At 46.2% G+C, this 20,561-nt stretch overlaps 1 protein-coding gene across 4 annotated transcripts in view; it reads left to right on the forward strand.

Moving 5' to 3' along the window:
• The window catches only part of KIF4A (kinesin family member 4A), a 130,514-nt gene that overhangs the window by 107,133 nt on the left and 2,820 nt on the right, over positions 1-20,561 (forward strand). For all 4 annotated transcript variants that reach the window (XM_066250031.1, XM_066250032.1, XM_066250033.1 and 1 more), the window contains 7 exons: positions 3,190-3,319; positions 4,390-4,560; positions 4,950-5,057; positions 5,983-6,060; positions 6,623-6,721; positions 7,694-7,870; positions 16,311-16,427. In XM_066250031.1, coding sequence (XP_066106128.1) covers positions 3,190-3,319; positions 4,390-4,560; positions 4,950-5,057; positions 5,983-6,060; positions 6,623-6,721; positions 7,694-7,870; positions 16,311-16,427 — 880 coding nt within the window. The remainder of the gene's footprint in view (positions 1-3,189; positions 3,320-4,389; positions 4,561-4,949; positions 5,058-5,982; positions 6,061-6,622; positions 6,722-7,693; positions 7,871-16,310; positions 16,428-20,561) is intronic.

A 20,561-nucleotide genomic window follows, 5' to 3' on the forward strand; every position in this document is an offset into this window, starting at 1 on the left:
AGTTGATGAGACATAAACTAAAGTTTGAAATAGCTGAAGCACATGAATTATCAGAGACAACAGGAAAGGGCACATGACAGACAACAACTGTGAAGTGTTGTGGCACACCGCTTCCGAGAAGCCTTCCCTGACCCTTCATCCTCACCAATCTCACTCTTCTCTAAACTCCCTCACAACTTGCAGGCTTAGTCATGTGACACAGGTGATCTGTGTTATCTAGTTAGTATTTACTACCTGTTTTACGTTTATTAGCTTTGTCGATCTAGAAAAATTGTTAGCTTGTTGAAGGCTAGGACTATGTATTAGGCCAGGGTTCTCAAAATGTGGTCTGCAAATTCCTGAGAGGCCTCTGAGACCCTTTCAGGAAGTCTGAGTGATCAGAACTATTTTGATAATAATATTAAGGTGTTTTTTGCCATGATAATGCAAAAGCATCAGTAGACAAAACTGCTGACTATTTGGCCTGAATTAAAGCCGTGGTAGCAACCTGTCACAGTGGTCACTGCACACTTGACCACAGGGTCACAGATGTGAAAAGGGTGGTCTCAGTGATGAGTGGCTTTGACGCGGCAGTAAAAACTGCTCGTCTCACTGGTCTGCACACTTGAGCCCAGCGCGTTTGGGTGCATGAGGCCAAGCGCATGTTCCCCTACAGGGGAACTTCAGTATACCGGAAACAATGGCTGACGGGCGACGGTGCCTATCCACACGTGGGCACCTGGCAGACATTGTCTCAGAAATGAACCGAGTGAGCCTGTCACTTCAGCGAAAACAGCTGACACTTTGTCACCAGAGATCGAATTTGAATTTTCAGGCGACAGTCAGAATTTTGGAAAATGTGTATCTGCCACTGTAAGCTGGACAGTTTTTCATAACTTTTCAGATGAGACCAGTGGTGATATTAACAATTGTGAGTTTTCTTATATTTTATAATGAAATGTGTTAGCATTTGGAGGCTCTCTGCATGACTCAACATTGTCCAAAGGACACATTACAGAATTATGTATGGGGAAAGAGCCATACAGATTTTAAAGTAGACCAGGGTATTTTAGTGTAAGAAAGTACAAAAAGTTTATTAATAATGGTTTCAGATTTCACTTTCCATCTAACTTTTAAGGAGCTACCACTTGTAGGGTTCTGTTGTATTCTCAAAGAATACCCACAATTACCCAGAAAGGTTTTTAAATGGCTCCTTGCTTGTCCATCTACATATCTGTGTGAGGTCAGTTTGTCTTCATTACATCAATTGGAACATGATCCAAAAGACTGAATGCAGAGGGAGATGTGCGAATCTAGATCTCCTACTAAGCCAGATATTACAGAGCTTTGTCAAAATGTGAAACAGCTCCACTCTTCTCAGTTATTTTCCGTTTTGGAATGCGTTGTTTTTCATAAAGTATTTTAATATATAATGGATTATTTTTTAAATGAATTAAAAAGTATTTGATTTTTCTCAGTCTTTATTTTTAAGATTTCATTTGTTGATTTTACAGAGAGAGGGGGTGGGGGGAGCGAGAAGTAGTTGCTTCAGTCTAGTTGTTTATTGGTTGCTTCTCGTATGTGCCTTGACTGGGCAAGCGCAGGGCTTCAAACCAGTGACCTCAGTGTTCCAGGTCAGAGCTCTATTCACTGCACCACTGCAGGACAGGCTCAGGTTTACTTTCTAATACTGTAAATATCTATCGGTATAATAAATATATGAACCGAATTTCTTAGGTCCTCAGTAATTTTTAAGAGTGTAAAGGGGTCCTGAGACCTAAATTTGAGAACTGCTGTTAGGTTGCTTTGATTCCCATCTTCTTTATAGTACCTCGCACAGCACAGTATGTCGGGCATGTGCTCGTGTGCCCTCCACACACACACACACCCACACCCATCACTGGTCACATAGCAATTTTGAAAAGGGAGCTATTAATGAAAATGAAATATCGTGTTGACCTTGGTCTCAGACCTTGCCTGATCAGAGAGTATTTGGAAGCTATCCCCAGGGTCAGGGTATCTCATCTTCTTACCGATGTCTCAGTCTTGTGGTAGGCACTTCAGGAGAACCTCTCACTACACCAGCCGTGGGTATCAATCTGGGGTTCCGTTCTAGCAAAGAGCATCCACCTGTTGTTGTTTTTTTCAGAGACAGAGAGTCAGAGAGAGGGATAGACAAGGACAGACAGACAGGAACGCAGAGATGAAAAGCATCAATCATTAGTTTTTCGTTGCACGTTGCAACACCTTAGTTGTTCATTGATTGCTTTCTCATATGTGCCTTGACCGCGGGCCTTCAGCAGACCGAGTAACCCCTTGCTAAAGCCAGCGTCCTTGGGCTCAAGCTGGTGAGCTTTTGCTCAAACCAGATGAGCCAGCGCTCAAGCTGGTGACCTCCAGGTCTTGAACCTGAGTCCTAGGCATCCCAGTCCGAGGCTCTATCCACTGTGTCACCGCCTGGTCAGACTACCCGTTATTTTGAGATTTTTTTTTTGAAGGTACATTTATTAAAGCTGAGTCAATAAAACAAAGGAGGGTTTAGGCTGGAAGAAGCAACAGAGGAGCCCAGGCGGGTCTGCTTTGGCTCACTGAGGAGCCAGAGGAAAGGGGCTTCAGAGACAGGTTCCAGGGTTAGCCCAAGACGAGCTGCCCCTGCCCTAGGCCACCCTGTTTGCAAGTCCCATGGGAGCCCTTGCAGTTTAGGAGATGCATGCATGTGAGGGAAGAAGAGGGGGAAGGGAAAGAAAAGAGAAAAGAAAAAGGTGAGAGTCTGTGTGTCTATTTTGAGATTTTCTTTCCTTCCAATCTCCAACCTGAACGGCGTCCTTGCATGGGTGAGCCACCATATCACAGTCTGAGCTTCTATGGCCTCAAGACGAAGTCACATAGCAGTCAGTGCTCTACTAAAAAGTCTTACTGAAACAAATCTTTCCAAATCCCACTATATGATGTTTTTTCCAACCAGTATTTAGTAAGATGAAACCATTTGGATGGTCTTTGGAGTCCCTTTGTAAGAGGATTTGAATTTGAAATACTGCCTATCCCAACAGCTGCTGAGCACACATCCTAACCAGATGACTAAATCACTATTTCAATGTTATTTAACTGATACATCCTTCCATAAAAGTATCTGAAATTTCTCCTCCAAGCGCTCCGCTCTCCTCGGTGCTGAGAGCTCTAGCAGTGAGGCCTGCTGTGTTTTCCTTGCAGGAGCGCTCAGATTGCTGACCTGCAGCAGAAGCTGCTGGACGCAGAGAGCGAAGACCGGCCAAAACATCGCTGGGAGAGTATTGCCACCATCCTGGAGGCCAAGTGTGCTCTGAAATACTTAATTGGAGAGGTAACATCACTCTTCCTACTAGCAGTTAGGGGTCTGGCTCAGCAGATCAAAATAAGATGCTAGTCGTTGTGTTATTGCCATTTTTCACGGTAGAAACCACGATGACACTAAATTAGAGAAATGGTTCTATGGGTAAAGGTTGGTGTGAGCAAGTGCTCAATAAATGTTTGCTGTTATTAGGAAAAGATCAAGATGCCACAGTAGGCCACTACTTCAACATAAACTATTATACTGCGCTACCTCCCAAAACACCTATGAGATGTATATTCAAAAAGTTTAAGATACAATCTACAAAACAGGAAACCATCTTTGACATACTAAGATTCATCTTAAGGGAAATTCATCTTCACTGACCTTAAGCTAATCTGTCTTCTGACATTGTCACAAGAAGAATTAGAGTTAATCACGTCTGATGATGGAGGCATTTCTCTTGAGACGAGTGTACAAACTCCTTCGACTCAGCAAGGCTGAGCAATGCTATCCTTTCCACACTTTGTGCTGGTTTAGCAGATTTGTCCTACTAAAGAAGGCCTGATTAGTCTTGTGAGCACTGGTGTTTGTGATGTTCACCATCTGGGCTAGGAGAGACTTTATAACTGGGCCAGCATAGGCTAGCAGTCTAGCTGGAAGAGCCAGATCTGCAGAATCAGCTAACGTGTCTGCACGTTTCAACATGTGAGCACAGACATCCTGAGATGGAACAAAATTGGCCGTAAGGGTGTGTCTTATTAATTTCTCTTTAAGTTCTTTAAGGAAGAACTTAAATATGAGAATTTGGATTTGTCAGATACTATTCATGTTGGGTTTTATCTTGCCTTGAGGCAGAGAAAGAGATTGAATGGTCTTAGTGGTGGCTTCTAGCTCTAAGCTATCTCAACAGAAATTCCGGCTCTTGGCCTGGCCAGTATTGTTACTAGTCATTCTAGACCCCATATGATGTGAAAACATAAGAATGGACTTGGATGGGGAGGAACTTTTCTTAGCCCACTTCAAGAAAGTGGACATTTGCCTAATAAATGGGGAAAGGTGGCCATTCTCCAAAGAAAATGATTTTCTTTTATCTCTTCCAGCTGGTCTCCTCTAAAATACAGGTCAGCAGGCTTGAAAGCACCCTGAAACAGAACCAGACCAACTGTGCTGAAATGCAGAAGGTGCTGTTTGAGGAACGAAATCATTTTGCTGAAGTAGAGACAGAATTACAGGCAGAGCTATTCAGAGTGGAGCAACAGCACCAAGAGAAGGTAACTCAGCAAGCCAGGAGGCCATGCTGAAGAATGAACCACTGCTTTCTGTTGTTCATGTAAAAATATATTGAAGGGGGTATGGTGTTTCCTTCAAAAGATTATGTGGTCTTCTCCAAATTTTGCAAATAAGGAAACAAACAGAAAGAAATGGCTTGTCTACGTTTACACATACCAGTGACAAGAGCTCTTAGCCTCCAGCTTGGTCCTAAGATGAACGTGCCTGGTGGACTTGGCGGTCGCGCTGACCCCTTACTACCAGCCATGAGAGCAAAAGGAAACAGTTGACTGAGTCACACGGGAGCCGTCTGCGTCATTACACGGACTAGGCTGACTTCCTCTTTTCTCTTATTCCTGCTTTGGTCTCATTGAGTTGTATCTTTCTCTAGGTGCTGTACCTTCTCAGCCAGCTGCAGCAAAGCCAGATGGCAGGGAAGCAGCTCGAGGTGTCGATCAGTGAAAAGGAACAGCAGCTGCGGAGCATATTGAAGTGTCAGGTACCAGGAGGCAAGGGTCCAGGGCCAGCCCTACAGGCCAGACTGAGGACTGTCCAGTTTAGACCGTTATGCTGGCAGTAGACAGTGATTCAGTCCTGAAAAGGGTTCAGACTGGCAGCCTCTAATGCTTTTTGGCCCTAGTTGATCCATGTAAGGGCACTTAGAATGTAGGCACACATAACCTCCTTTTTGGTACAGAAATGGCAGTATGTACTCCATACCAGGCTCTGAGCTCTGAACAGTTAAAGGTCAGTCATCCATTGTAACCCTGGGCACGTTCAACTGTCTCTTCCTGAGCCTGTTCTTCTGAGCTGAGACCTAACATGTTTATAAAATGCCTGGGCACACCACACCCTTTAGTAGCATGTGGGAGCACTATTTTATCCAATTTAGAATCTTTTTTCTGAACCTCCACTCTACAGTATCTCGGGTACCTCCCATCAAAGATACAACCAAACCAGTTAAGGCCATCTGCAAGAATCTGGTTGTGTTAAATGCCAGACGTTTAATCAGGCTTATATTAAAGTAGCAAATAAACTACCTAGTCTGTATTGAGAAGTGGGGACAAAAGCTTCTGTGACTCCAGAGGAACAGCTGTCCACATGACTTTCTTAAGCAGCACCCTGACGCGCATGAGTGATGCGAGGCTGGTGGCCAGCGAAGGGCAGGAAGGTGTGTGGGACAGAGCCTGTGCTTTCTGTGGTGGCCGTCAGGGCTGCTTGGGACTGTCTGAATAGAGGTTGCATTCAGGACACCTGGGAGCTGCTAGGAATCCGGCATTTTCCTGGGTGCCAATGCCCGCTGTGCAGAAGCCATCTGCCGCCAGCAGCTTGGCAGCAGTGCGCCTCCATCCCTGTGAGTTGTTCGGAAACCCACATGCAGTGCTCAAAATAATCCCAGCGATCTCTGTACCCCCTGCAAATAGGAAGAAGAACTTGAGAAGATGCAAGAAGTGTGTGCGCAAAATAAGCAGTTTCTCCAAGAGAATGAAATCATGAAGCAGGTAAAACCACCTCCCACCGGCTGAGCAAGCCCTGGGAGACCCTGTTGCAACTGAGGCCAACCCTTGGGAGCAACCCCAAGTAGGATGACTTGGCTGTATTCGTTGAGGTCAACATCAACCTTCCATGTTATAGAGCAGGGGTCCCCAAACTTTTTACACAGGGGGCCAGTTCACTGTCCCTCAGACCGTTGGAGGGCCGCCACATACAGTGCTCTTCTCAGTGACCACCAATGAAAGAAGTGCCCTTTCCGGAAGTGCGGCAGGGGCCAGATAAATGGCCTCAGGGGGCCGCATGCGGCCCGCGGGCCGTAGTTTGGGGATGCCTGCTATAGAGTCATGTGCACTTCAAAATGGTATAAACACATGTTTTTTCATTTGCTCCATTTGGAATCTAATCCTGATCCTGATTCTATAAAGTGAAGGTCTTTCAACCTGCTTTACTATTACCCTTCCTCATTTTAATATGCTTTCAAATTAAGCTAGCTTAGGGATCGTCATGCTTCAGTCACAGACAGGCTGAGAAGCTGCCCTGCAATATACACTTTATCCTTTTTTCCAATAGAAACTGACTCTCCTCCAAGTAGCCAGCAAACAGATACCTCATCTTCACAAGGACGCCCTTCTGTCTCCAGACTCCTCTTTTGAATATATCCCACCTAAGGTAAACTGCTTGGTGCCTGTGATACCCTCGCATAGCTGAGGTTTGCAGTGAGCATGCTAAAATGGCCTTTTAAAAGAGGTTGTGAGGCCCTGGCCGGTTGGCTCAGCGGTAGAGCGTCGGCCTGGCGTGCGGGGGACCCGGGTTCGATTCCCGGCCAGGGCACATAGGAGAAGCGCCCATTTGCTTCTCCACCCCCACCCCCTCCTTCCTCTCTGTCTCTCTCTTCCCCTCCCGCAGCCAAGGCTCCATTGGAGCAAAGATGGCCCGGGCGCTGGGGATGGTTCCTTGGCCTCTGCCCTAGGCGCTAGAGTGGCTCTGGTCGCGGCAGAGCGACGCCCCAGAGGGGCAGAGCATCGCCCACTGGTGGGCAGAGGTGGGCAGAGCGTCGCCCCTGGTGGGCCTGCCGGGTGGATCCCGGTCGGGCGCATGCAGGAGTCTGTCTGACTGTCTCTCCCCGTTTCCAGCTTCTGAAAAAGAAAAAAAAAAAAAACAAACAAACAAACAAAAAAAAGAGGTTGTGAGGTAGAATTTTCTTGGAGTCCCAGAGTCAACTCCAGCACAAGCTTGAAGAAGATAGGCCTCCCCCTCCCAAGACTGTGCAGATGTTACATAACACAGCTGAGGAGGAGGAGGAGGAGGAGGAGGAGGAGGAGGAGGAGGAGGAGGAGGAGGAGGAAGAGCGAAGGAAAACCAGTATTCAGCGCTCCACCCAAAGGTCCTTATCAGGTCCTGAGTCCTGAGGCCCTTCCTCCTCCCTCACACTGCCTAGCCTCTCTCCCTGCAGTCTCTGTCCCTCCCAAGAGTGCGCCTGCGCCAAAGGTGGCTGCAGACTTGCTTTTGATGGGTAAAGCCACGTGGGGTATCTGAGGGAGTCTGCAGTCACTGCTCTGAGGAGGTAGCTGGCAACAGCTGTTGGGAAGATATGAGCCGCATGTTTGTGTTTTTGTTTTCTGTCTTTGTATTGGTTCTTAGCCAAGACCTTCCCGTTTTAAAGAAAAGTTGCCAAACCAAAGCATGGACATCGAGGAACTAAAATATTCTTCAGAGCATTCTGTGAATGAGCCTGAGGACGGTGATATGGACGATGGGGATGACGAGGATTGGAAGCCGACAAAAGTATTTAAGATGTCCAAGAAGACCATCCAAGGGGTAGGAAGCAGCTCTCATCTCTGTCAGGGGTCTAGTCACTGACTTCACTGCCCTTGGGAACGGAGCAGCCCCACACCCTGAGGGCAGGGCGCTCAGTGGGCCGGCTCGGTGGGGGACCAGGGCCAGTCGGGGGCTTCCTGCGTTCACAAGGCAGCTCTCATTGTGTCTGCGGTTCTTCCCAGCCTGCAAGGTAGTACGTTCCACATCATTTCTTTGGTCTAGTTCCAACGTGATCGTAATAATCAGTAACACTTTATAGCACTTTACAGTTTAGAAACCATTCTCACATATACTGTCTTCATTGTCACAAAAAACCCAATGAAGTATTTATTTGTTTTGCAGTGGGATCTGAGACCCACAAGAGGGAAATGACCTTGCCCTAACTTATAAAATCAAGTGACAGTCAGGACTTGAAAGCAAATATTCTGACTCCAAGTTCAGTTTGTTTCTATGACATCGTGGTCGTATCGGTAAGATCACAGGCCAGAAGCTGGGTGGGAACTTGACCTTCCTTGCCTAACAGAGTGATCTTGCTCACTAGGCTCAGGTGCAGTGGGAGTCACAGAAAAGGTTAATAAAGCCCGAGCACGAGCACACTGTGTTAGCACTAGTTAGTAACAGTCTGACTTTGAGGCATGCTTTATTTATTTACATGATGACAGTCTTACATAATGAGCAGACATAGATGCTTTATGTGGAGATGTTAATTTATTGGGCACTACAGTTTGCCAACCCCAGGTGCGCCCTGCAGCCACAGCTGCCCAGAGAGTGCAGGTCACAAACTGCCCGAGCTGGCATCCTGGAAGGTTCCTTGATTTCATTAGCTGATAGCGTTCCACGTGGGGAACTGAGTCTTATAAAGCCACAACACCAGAGAGAAGCGGGCCCTATGAGTAGACAGTCATGGTAGCATTAAGTCCTTTGGAAAAAGTCACCAGGAATGTAACGTATTGGGGCTAAGAGCTTTTCATTAGCCTCAGAGAGCTTATTATCTAATGGGAAAACAAGGCAAAGAAATAAAAGCAGCCTGACCAGGTGGTGGCGCAGTGGATAGAGCGTCGGACTGGGATGCGGAAGGACCCAGGTTCGAGACCCCGAGGTCGCCAGCTTGAGCGTGGGCTCATCTGGCTTGAGCAAAGAGCTCATCAGCTTGGACCCAAGGTCGCTGGCTCCAGCAGGGGGTCACTCGGTCTGCTGAAGGCCCGCGGTCAAGGCACATGTGAGAAAGCAATCAATGAACAACTAAGAAGTCACAACGCGCAACGAGAAACTGATGATTGATACTTCTCATCTCTCTCCGTTCCTGTCTGTCTGTCCCTGTCTATCTCTGCCTCTGTTAAAAAAAAAAAAAGAAATAAAAGCACACTAGAATAGAGGTCCCCAAACTTTTTACACAGGGGGCCAGTTTACTGTCCCTCAGACCATTGTAGGGCCGGACTATAAAAACAACTCTGAACAAATCCCTATAAACGCTGCACATATCTTATTTTAAAGTTAAAAAACAAAACGGGAACAAATACAATATTTAAAATAAAGAACAAGTAAATTTAATTAAACAAACTGACCAGTATTTCAATGGGGACTATGGGCCTGCTTTTGGCTAATGAGATGGTCAATGTGCTCCTCTCACTGACCACCAATGAAAGAGGTGCCCCTTCTGGAAGTGCAGCAGGGGCTGGATAAATGGCCTCAGGGGGTCGCATGTGGCCCGCAGGCCGTAGTTTGGGGACCCCTGCTATAGAACCTCAGCATCTCCATCTCAGAAATACACCAAGGGGTTTTTAAGAGTGACTGACTATGGCCTGACCATAGTTGGTGGCACAGTGGCTAGAGTGTCAGACTAGGATGGGGAAGACCCAGGTTCGAGACCCCAAGGTCTCCAGCTTGAGCGCGGGCTCATCTGGTTTGAGCAAGGCTCTCCCGCTTGAGTCCAAGGTCACTCGCTCCACTATAGCCCCCCCCATATTTAATTGCTCATATGAGAAAGCAATTAAAGAACAACTAAGATGCCACAACAAAGAATTGATGCTTCTCATCTCTCTCTTTTCCTGTCTGTCCCTATCTGTCCCTCTCTCTGTCTCTCTCTGTCTCTGTCTCTGTCACACACACAAAAAACGAGTGACTATGAAGCCAGACCAAGTAGGCAGAGTTTAGGAAGATGCCAGGAAGAGGTAACTGTTGCTGCAGTAGAAGACCAAACGGGAAATACATGTTGGGAGCAACTGGGAGACTGTTTCTGGCCCCATGAGTAGCATATTGCAAAGACTTGGTACTACTGTGTTTCCCCGAAAATAAGACAGTGTCTTATATTAACTTTTACTGCTAGAGATGCACTAGGTCTTATTTTTCCACAAACAAGAATTCACATTTATTGTTGAACAAAAAATCAATATTTATTAATATACTGTAGTCTTGTCATCACAAACATCAGCATAACCAGCCAAACTCTGAATTCCATCAAGAATTTCTTGTGACTATTCCATGTACAACAATCTACCATATTTCCCCCAAAATAAGACAGTGTCTTACATTATCTTTTGCTCTTAAGATACGCTAGGTCTTATTTTCATGGGAAGCCTTATATTTCTAAGCTTGAAAAAAATTGCACTAGGTCTTATTTTCGGGGGATTTCTTATTTTCAGGGAAACAGGGTAGAAGTAGTAGATGGCAGAAGGTTGGGACACTTAGAGGACATGTCTCAGAACATGTCTCACTCTGATTCACTCACTCAAGAAACATCCGGTGGCTGAAGTGCAGAGCGCGAGCTGAATGTGGACGAGAGGTCAGCTCAGTGACAGGAAGCGGAGCGGAAAGCACAGGAAGCATGTGGGAGGGGTCTGCGACCCTGGGGCCGGGCTTGCAGAAGAGAAGCCAACGCGGGCTTCCTCGAGGACAGCTTGTGACCCGTTACAGCACGGCTGCTCTCAGCCCAGAAAGGAATGGGTACTTAACATTGCAAAGAAATAACATTTGCTATCAGTGACAATTCCTGTGTCTCAAACAGTGAGAGATGCTCTTCCCCTGATTTTATAACTCGAGGAGAGAATAGAACTGGACTTTAAGGGCAGCAAGTCTAGTCTCTCCCTTGGTGCAGCCTCGCAGTGCATGGATGCTCTGACTGCCCTTTGATCAGGCACCCGCAGGCACTCGCTGTAGACCTGGATGCTTTGCAGGAAGGCCATTCTGATGACTGCTGTTTGAGGCCTGCTGAAGCAGCCTTGGTTATACAGCGTTACTGCCAAAGAGGCTGCAGCAGGCCCCACAATGATGGCTTGTCCAAAGATGCTGCCGGAAAGGTTGCCTTCCTCACTCAGCCATGTCGCCTGTGTGCACTAAGAGCATGCTGGGAGACACTTATACAGTTTAAAAGAGCAATCGCTTAGAAGCCAGGTGGACATGGGTTCTAGTCTTGAGTTGGCCACTGCTGAGTTGGATGACCTTAACCACGTCACTTAACCTCCAGGTCTCAGCTTCTTCATCTGTGTAATGAAGGGGTTAGACTAGAACAGCTGTATATAATGTCCCTGCTGGCAGTAATATCCTGAGTCAAAATAACAGTCAAAGTTGTATAAATGGGTTTTGTTGTTTTTAATCAATGGGTTTTGATAATACTACCTTTATATGGTGTTGCATGGTATCTGAGAAGTTAAAAGAAGGAAATGTATGTGAAAGCACCTTGTGACAGATAACATGTCTGCAGGTATTGTTAGGAAAGCATAGGAAACATTTTACAAATATTCCCGTTTGTCCCCTTTGGCAGAAAAGACGGAGCAGGTATTCTTGCCTCTGCCTAAGTGATGAAAGAATGTTGGCAGAGTGACTTGTCCCAGGCCAGGCCAAGTATTAAATACAGGAATAGAACCCAGGTCTCCTAATCCCTAGCCTGGTATTCTCTGTGTTAAAATGTTTCCCGGAGCTTTGTATTCGACGACGTGATACAACACTGACATCAGTGCTGGGAGCATTCCAGTCTCCAAAGCAGGAGTTCTCGGGCCTGGCTGCTCATTAGAATCCTCATGGGAGCTTTGAAACATGGGGGCAGGGAACCCACCCCCTGGTATTCAGATTTAATTGGCCTGAGGTGGGACCTGGCCTTTCTGAAATGCTCCCCACAGATTTCCTCTGTGCAGTCAGGGTTGAAAACCACTGGCTGCAAGGCACTGCAGACATCCTCTTGGCTCGCCCGCCCATTATGTGAAAAGAAGCCCTCCATTACAGCGGTTCCCACTGGGGTGCCGGGCAGTGCTGAGTGGTTGCCAACAGTTGTAATACACATGTCTGTACACACGTACAAGTCCCCCGCATACCTGCATGTCTGAGGTTATGTCTCCGGCAAGGTCATGTTTCATGTCTACATTCTGACCTCGTCCTGGTGTGAGAAGGAATAAGGCGAGGTTGTACCCAGTGCATATGACATTGATGTGAATACACCTGTCGTGTGTGTCATGACTGTTCTGCAATAACACTGCCAGGTATAGTTCTAGCCTCTGCTAGCTTGAAAACTTCTGGGAGTGGGGAATCTCACAGGGCAGCCCATGGCGTTCTAGAACTGTTAGAAAGTTGTTCCCTGTTCAGCTAAAATAGGCTGTTCTGTAAATCATCCCAGTGGGTCTTGGCTATGAAAGTCTCATTGTTCTTCCTTATGGCGCCTTGCAGGTCCCACTCTCATACTGTTGTCCCTTTGCATAAAATGGAGATGTGTGGGCAGGAGGACAGAGTGCTTTTGTTACTTTAATGTCCATTGTTGGCAAGTATGACTAAGATGGGCATTCCTGATTGCTTTTCCTGTTTTATATATTTTTTATTTATTCATTTTAGAGAGGAGAGGGAGAGACAGAGAGAGAGAGAGAGAGAGAGAAGGGGGGGAGGAGCTGGAAGCATCAACTCCCATATGTGCCTTGACCAGGCAAGCCCAGGGTTTCGAACCGGCGACCTCAGCATTTCCAGGTTGACGCTTTATCCACTGCGCCACCACAGGTCAGGCCCTGATTGCTTTTAAGAATGTAAATATGGCCTGACCAGGCAGTGGTGCAGTGGATAGAGTGTCGAACTGGGATGCAGAAGACCCAGGTTCGAAACCCCTAGGTCTCCAGCTTGAGTGCAGGCTCATCCAACTTTACTGCGGGATCACTGCCTTGAGCCTAGAGGTCGCTGGCTTGAAGCTCAAGGTCGCTGGCTTGAGCAAGGAGTCACTCACTCTGCTGTAGCCCCCGGTCAAGGCACGTATGAGAAAGCAATCACTGAACAACTAAGGTGCCACAAAAAGAATTGATGCTTCTCACCTCTCCTCCTTCCTGTCTGTCTGTCCCTATGTGTCCCCCTCTCTGTCTCTGTCTTTGTAAAAAAAAAAAAAAGAATCTAAATTTGGTGTACCTTTCTGTAAGGCAACTTGAAAATATGTATCAAAAGCCATTAAAATGTTCCTATCTTTATTTTATCTAAAAATTATTTTAGATGATAAGAAATGAAAATATAGTAAAGTCACATATGGAGTAGGAAGTTTTTCACAATAGTGCTTGAGGGAGGCCTCTCTGAGGAAGAGATACTTCAACTGAGATCTGAACAAAACAAAGGAGCAAGTCCGGAAAAGAACCCGAGCAAGAACATTCTAGGCAAAGGAAGCAGCAAATGTGCAGACCTTCAGGCAGGACGCGCTCGCTTTAGGACTGAGCAGCCAAAACAGAGACATGACAAGGGAGCAAGCTGCTGCTAGGCCTTGTTAACATGACCTGGGTCCATAACGAGGGAGGTGTCTGTGTCAGTCTACAGCACAACGGTCATACCACATCTGGAAAGTTATGCTCGTTTCTCGGTATCACAATTAAAGATGAACCTGGACAATTTGGTGTAGAGTAAAGATGGTGAGAATTCCTGGAAACCATGCCATGCGGTGAGCTGAGGGAGCCAGGCATCACTCAGCTCTGAGAGGATTTGGACAGGGGGCGCTGGGGGGTGGAAATTATGCTCAGGGTTTGAACAACTGTGCAATGAAAGTGGGATAGAACTGATTCCATGTCATTCCAGATGACGGAATTGTGTCTTGTGGTCAAAATGTATTCCTTTTCAATAAACACTTGAAGAAAAGAAAGAAAAAGTGATGCGCAAACTATTATGTCAGGATCAGTAGAGTTTGGGGAAATTAAACCAGGGATAGCAGAGAGGTGCTTCAAGCATCCCATCAAGTTCCATGAGTCCAAAATGTGAAACGGCTGTCAAAACGCAAACGCAGCCGGCCTGACACAGAGAGGGCTTAGACGTTCTCTGAGGTGTCTTTTGACTCATCCATCATCTGTGTCCTCTGCCACCTGTTTGCTCTGAGCCAAACTATCCCACATTCTTCCATCATCTCTTATAATATCACTTCCTAGAATGCTGGTCACCTGACTCCTTTTTGGTTAATGTCCTCCTTATTAAACAGAGTGAACTCCTGATGAGTCCACAAATATGCTTATTGATGAAATGGGCTTAATGCATGGAAAGCACTTATAACTGCCTGGCACGCTACCGTCAGCTATTGGTGGTGCAGCCCGGTTGGTTACTGTGAAATGTGGTGCTGTGATTAGTAGGGACAAATAGGGGCATGTTCATGGAGTGAAAATGCATGGGACCAGAGCTACATGTGCTAACATAAAGCTTGAAAATGGGAGAAAATCCCTTACATCTTTTTTAGTGAAAACCCATGTGGTAAAAGACATGCACAGGAATAATAAACACCTAATTGAAGAGGCCCTCCCCTTGGCAGGAAGGGAGGGAGGGAGGGGGAGGGGATCAGGAAGGGTAGACAGGAGACTTTAGTTGCATCTGTAGTGTTTTACTTCTTAAGGGAGGGGCGGGCACCTGAATGCAGTTTTTTCTTGTCTGTGCTATATATGCCTGAGAGAAAACGGTGCCCTGTGATGGGGTAGATTATTTCAGATGGGTGTGGCTGACCCAAAGTAGAGTGATGCAGTTGCTCCCCGTAGTTTCTGAACTCCAGATTTCTGCCTAGCTGCATTTGCTTTTTTTTTTAAGACTAATTTTTTTACTTTACAGAGGGGCCAGTGAGAAGTATCAACCCATAGTTGCTCCACTTCAGTTTGTTATTGGCTGCTTGTCATATGTTCCTTGACCAGGCAAGCCCTGGGTTTCGAACCTGGGAACTCAGCATCCCACCCAAGTCGACGCTCTCTCCACTGCGCCACCGCAGGGCCGGCTGCGTTTGTGTTTTGACAGCCGTTGCACATTTTGGACTCATGGAACTTGGCAACACCCCAAAGCCCTAGGCCTTCTGTGCAACAACTACTTTTAAGCCAGATCTACCCCCCATACTGTATTTATATGATAGATTTGGGGACAACCTCAATACCAGACTTACATTGATCGCTGTCATAACTTTTCTTTTACTTTTGGCCCATTATTTCAACCTGTCAAAATATTTTTGAAGTGTGAATTTTTTATCTTACATATTAATCATCTTTCCATCTTGATACTGTTGTTACAGCAGATTAATATGCCTTCCATGTAGACCGGTTATGAGATTCAAATGAGATTTTATGTTTGTATACTATATGAAAGGACTCTGAAAACTGTAAAGTGTTATACAAATGTAAATGATTGTATTTCATGCTATCAGTGATTCATTAAAATATTGAGTGATTATAGTGCCGAGGACAAAGCCCAGGCTGGAACTGAACAAAGTATAGAAATGTGAGCTGGGTGGAGCACATTGGGTAGATCTGAAGATATCAAGCCACTGTGCTCAGTCCTTTTTTTTTTTTTTTTTTTTTTTTTTTTGAGACAAAGAGAGTCAGAGAGAGGGATAGACAGGGACAGACAGACAGGAACAGAGAGAGATGAGAAGCATCAATCATCAGTTTTTAGTTGCGACTCCTTAGTTGTTCATTGATTGCTTTCTCATATGTGCCTTGACTGTGGGTCTTCAGCAGACCAAGTAACCCCTTGCTCAAGACAGCAACCTTGGGTCCAAGCTGGTGAGCTTTGCTCAAACCAGATGAGCCCGCACTCAAGCTGGCGACCTCAGGGTGTCAAACCTGGGTCCTCTGCATCCGAGTCCGATGCTCTATCCACTGTACCACCGCCTGGTCAGGCTGTATTCAGTCCTTAAATATGTCTTAGTCCATTACCACCAGCTCACGGTCATTCACTTTGCCCAGGAAATGAGTCTGTTGGTGGCGCTGCATTGTTAGGTCTCCCTCTGATCTGTGTTTCCAGTATTCTGTCCCCCAAAATGGGTTTGTCTAGCTTGACTTGTTCTCAGTAAACCTGTGGTGGTTCATGTTGATCATTCCTTCACTAAAGAGAGAACTGAAGAGGTAGAAGATTGGTAATGTCCATAGTACTTGCTATGTTTCTGAGCAAGGCTTGCAAATGACAGGAAGGCCCTTTGAACTAGTCTTCTAACCGTTTCAGTAATGAGTCTTCCTTCAAAACTGTTTTGCAGTGTTCCTGCAAGGGCTATTGTGGGAATAAGCAGTGTGGGTGCAGGCGACAGAAGTCGAACTGTGCCGTGGAATGCAACTGCGACGCCACCAAGTGTAGGAACCGTCAGCAAGACAAGGTAGGACGGTGCTGTCACCCCTCATGTCCCATTCATTTCCACCCTCTCCTCCATCCCGAAACCTGGCCTCCTGCACAACCTTCCCCCTCACTCCCCTTGTCTATGATCACAAAAAGACACAGTTCGCTTAATCCTTCTTCTCCTTGCTGCCTGTCCACACATCCCCTTCAGAAACCACAGCCCGCCTGACCAGGCGGTAGTGCAGCAAATAGAGTGTCGGCCTGGGAGGCTGAGGACCCAGGTTTGAAACCCCAAGGTCACCGGCTTGAGTGAGCAATCATACAAATGACCCCAAGGTCACTGGCTCAGCTGGAGCCCCCCGGTCTAGGCACATATAAGAAAACAATTAATGAACAACTAAGGTACTGCAACTATGAGTTGATGCTTCTCATCTCTCCTTTTCTGTCTGTCCCTGTCTGCTGTCTATCTCTCTCTATCTCTCGCTCTCTCTCAAAAGGAAAAAAGAAAGAAAGCACAACCCTTCCCAGGTATGAGCTCCCCACTCCCAGCCTCAGCTTTCAAGTCCCTGTGCAGTTTCCAAGGCAGGAACAAAGAAGAGGAGTAGCCTGACCAGGCGGTGGCACAGTGGATATAGTATCAGACTGAGATGTGGAAGACCCAGGTTCGAGACCCCGATGTCGCCAGCTTGAGCGCACGCTCATCTGGTTTGAACAAGGCTCACCAGCTTGGACCCAAGGTCACTGGCTCAAGCAAGGGGTCACTCGGTCTGCTGTAGCCACCCCACCCCACCCCCGTCAAGGCACATATGAGAAAGCAATCAACAAACAACTAAGGTGCCACAACGAAGAATTGAGGCTTCTGATCTCTCTCCCTGTCTGCCCCTCTCTCTGCCTCTCTCTGTCTCTGTCACAAAATAAATAAATAAATAATTTTTACAAAAAGGAAGAGGAGAGCAGGCATTTGCAGGCATAGGGACATGCAGGACCGGCCTGATCCACAGGCTGTGCTCAAACTGTTCTGGTTACGTGCTGAGTGGCAGCTTTTAGGAAAGAAGCTAATCCGTCTAACACCTCGAGACGCTAGTTACTTAGCCCCTCTCCATGGGAACCGGCTATGCCATGGCTCAAGGAAAAACCCACAGGAACTTGGTCTTTCAAATAGTCACTGCTGTGAGCTAAGTGAATTGTAGCTTTTCTCTTTATATTGCCCCCAGCAATACCAAGCTCCAGGAAACCCATGTGTTCGGAGAAGGGCAGCACCAGGCGGGTCAGGTCCACACACTTTCCCTCCATCTATCTGCGCCCACGGCCAGAGCTCGTTCCTGCAGCTCTCTGTGATAAACAATCATTTTAACAAGCTTAGTCTAATCTTTCATCATGCATTTCTTGAACATCTACATTTAAGCAATTTTGCCCTGTGTTTTCAATTAAAAAACTTCTGAGGTAGGTAGTCATTAGAGGGCTAAATCAGCACACTAGAGGTTAAGCTAACAATTATGGATGTCACAGTGACTTTGGCACCTATTCCTATGGTTTCTTCAAATTAGGTTCCAGACTCCCATGGTGGCTCCATGGGAATGCCTCCAAGCAAATTTCCATGGTCTTACTCAGTTTGACCCCTTACCCACCAAAGCAACTTGTTCTTGACCTGTTCACATATTGGGCTTCCTCTTAGGGTTTTAGTTGTAAAAACCACTGATCTAGTCCAGTGCTTCCATTTAACCGAAAAAGAAAGAAACCAAGGCCTAGAGGTCAGCTCAAGGGACTCACCTGATATTACACAGCTGGTATGACAGCTAAAATCAGACCCCAGCATGATACTCCCTGACATGAAATTATTCTACAAAGTGACAGTAATTAAAACAATGTGGTATTGGCAGAAAAACAGACACACAGGCCAATGGCACAGAAATGAAAGTCCAGTAATAAACCCACATGTATATAGGCAAATAATTTGTAGCAGAGGAGCCAAAAGCATACGGTGGAGGAAAGAAAGCCTCTTCAGTAAATGGTGCTGGGAATCTGACAGCCACATGCAAAAAATGAAACCAGACTGCTATGTGTCCCCGTACACAGAAATGAGCTCAGAATGGATCAAAATGCTGAATGATTAAAGTGCTCAGGCCTGACCAGGTGGTGGCGCAGTGGATAGAGCGTCGGACTGGGATGCGGAAGGACCCAGGTTCGAGACCCCGAGGTTGCCAGCTTGAGCGCGGGCTCATCTGGCTTGAGCAAAAAAGCTCACCAGCTTGGACCCAAGGTCGCTGGCTCCAGCAAGGGGTTGCTCGGTCTGCTGAAGGCCCGCGGTCAAGGCACATATGAGAAAGCAATCAATGAACAACTAAGAAGTCGCAACGTGCAACGAAAACCTAATGATTGATGCTTCTCATCTCTCTCTCCGTTCCCGTCTGTCTGTCCCTGTCTATCTCTGCCTCTGTAAAAATAAATAAATAAATAAATAAATAAATAAATAAAGTGCTCAGGACAGCCCAGGCAGACACTGAACAAAGTGTAGAAATGTAAGCCACGTGAGGTTACAATTGGGTAGATGTAAAGATACCAATCAAAGATGAATACAAGACATGAAACAGTAAGTTACATAAAAGAAAGCATAGGTACTAAATTTATGGACCTTGGTTATAAAGAACATTTTATGAATTTGACCCCAAAGGCAAAGGAAGTAAAAGCAAAAATGAATGAATGGGACTATATCAAACTAAAAAGTTTCAGCACAACAAAAGAAACCAACAATAAAAAGGCAGCCAACCAAATGGGAGATGATATTTACAGACAACTCCGATAAAGGGTTAATATCCAAAATATATCAGGAACTCATACAACTCAACAACAAAAAACAATCCAATTAAAAATTGGGAGAGGACAGCCTGACCAGGCGGTGGTGCAGTGGATAGAGCGTCGGACTGGGATGCCAAGGACCCAGGTTCGAGACTCCGAGGTTGCCAGCTTGAGCACGGGTTCATCTGGTTTGAGAAAAAGCTCACCAGCTTGAACCCAAGGTCGCTGGCTCCAGCAAGGGGTCACTCGGTCTACTGTAGCCTCACAGTCAAGGCACATATGAGAAAGCAATCAATGAACAACAGGTGTCACAATGCACAACAGAAAACTAATAATTGATGCTTCTCATCTCTCTCCGTTCTTGTTCCTGTCTGTCTGTCCCTATCTATCCCTCTCTCTGACTCTCTCTCTCTGTCCCTGTTTAAAAAAAAAAAAATTGGGAGAGGACCTAAACAGTCACTTCTCCCAAGAAGACATACAAATGGCCAATAAGTATATGAAAAGGTGCTCAGCATCTCTAGCTATTAGAGAAAGGCAAATCAAAACTACAATGAGCTATATCACTTCACACCTGTTAGATTAGCTGTTATCAGCAAGACAGGTAATAAGTGTTGGAGAGGCTGCAGAGAAAAAGGAACCCTCGTTCACTGCTGGTGGGAATGTGAGGTGGTACAGGCACTATAGAAGACAGTATGGGGTTCCTCAAAAAATTAAGACTAGAGCCTGACCAGGTGGTGGCGCAGAGGATAGAGCATGGGACTGGGGTGCTGAGGACCCAGGTTCAAGACCCCGAGGTCGCCAGCTTGAGCACGGGCTCATCTGGTTAGAGCAAAAAGCCCACCAGCTTGGACCCAAAGTCGCTGGCTCGAGCAAGGGGTTACTCAGTCTGCTGAAGGCCCACGGTCAAGGCACATATGAGAAAGCAATCAGTGAACAACTAAGGTATTGCAACGAAAAACTAATGATTGATGCTTCTCATCTCTCTCCGTTCCTGTCTGTCTGTCCCTGTCTATCCCTCTCTCTGACTCACTCTCTGTCTCTGTAAAAGAATAAACAAATAAATTAAGACTAGAACTACTGGCCTGACCTGTGGCAGCGCAGTGGATAAAGCATCAACTTGGAATGCTGGGGTCACCAGTTCAAAACCCTGGGCTTGTCTAGTCAAGGCACATGTGGGAATTGATGCTTCCCGCTCCTCCCCCTTCTATCTCTCTCACTTTCTCTCTCTGTCTCTCTCTCTCCTCTCTAAAATGAATTAAAAAAAAAGAATAGAACTACCATATGACTCAGCAATCCTACTGGGTATCTACCCAAAAAATTTGAAAACTTTTACTTGCAAATGTATCTGCACTCCTATGTTTATTGTAGCATATTCACA

Source organism: Saccopteryx bilineata, chromosome X (genome assembly GCF_036850765.1).
Source record: "Saccopteryx bilineata isolate mSacBil1 chromosome X, mSacBil1_pri_phased_curated, whole genome shotgun sequence".
In the NCBI taxonomy this organism is placed as follows: domain Eukaryota; kingdom Metazoa; phylum Chordata; class Mammalia; order Chiroptera; family Emballonuridae; genus Saccopteryx; species Saccopteryx bilineata.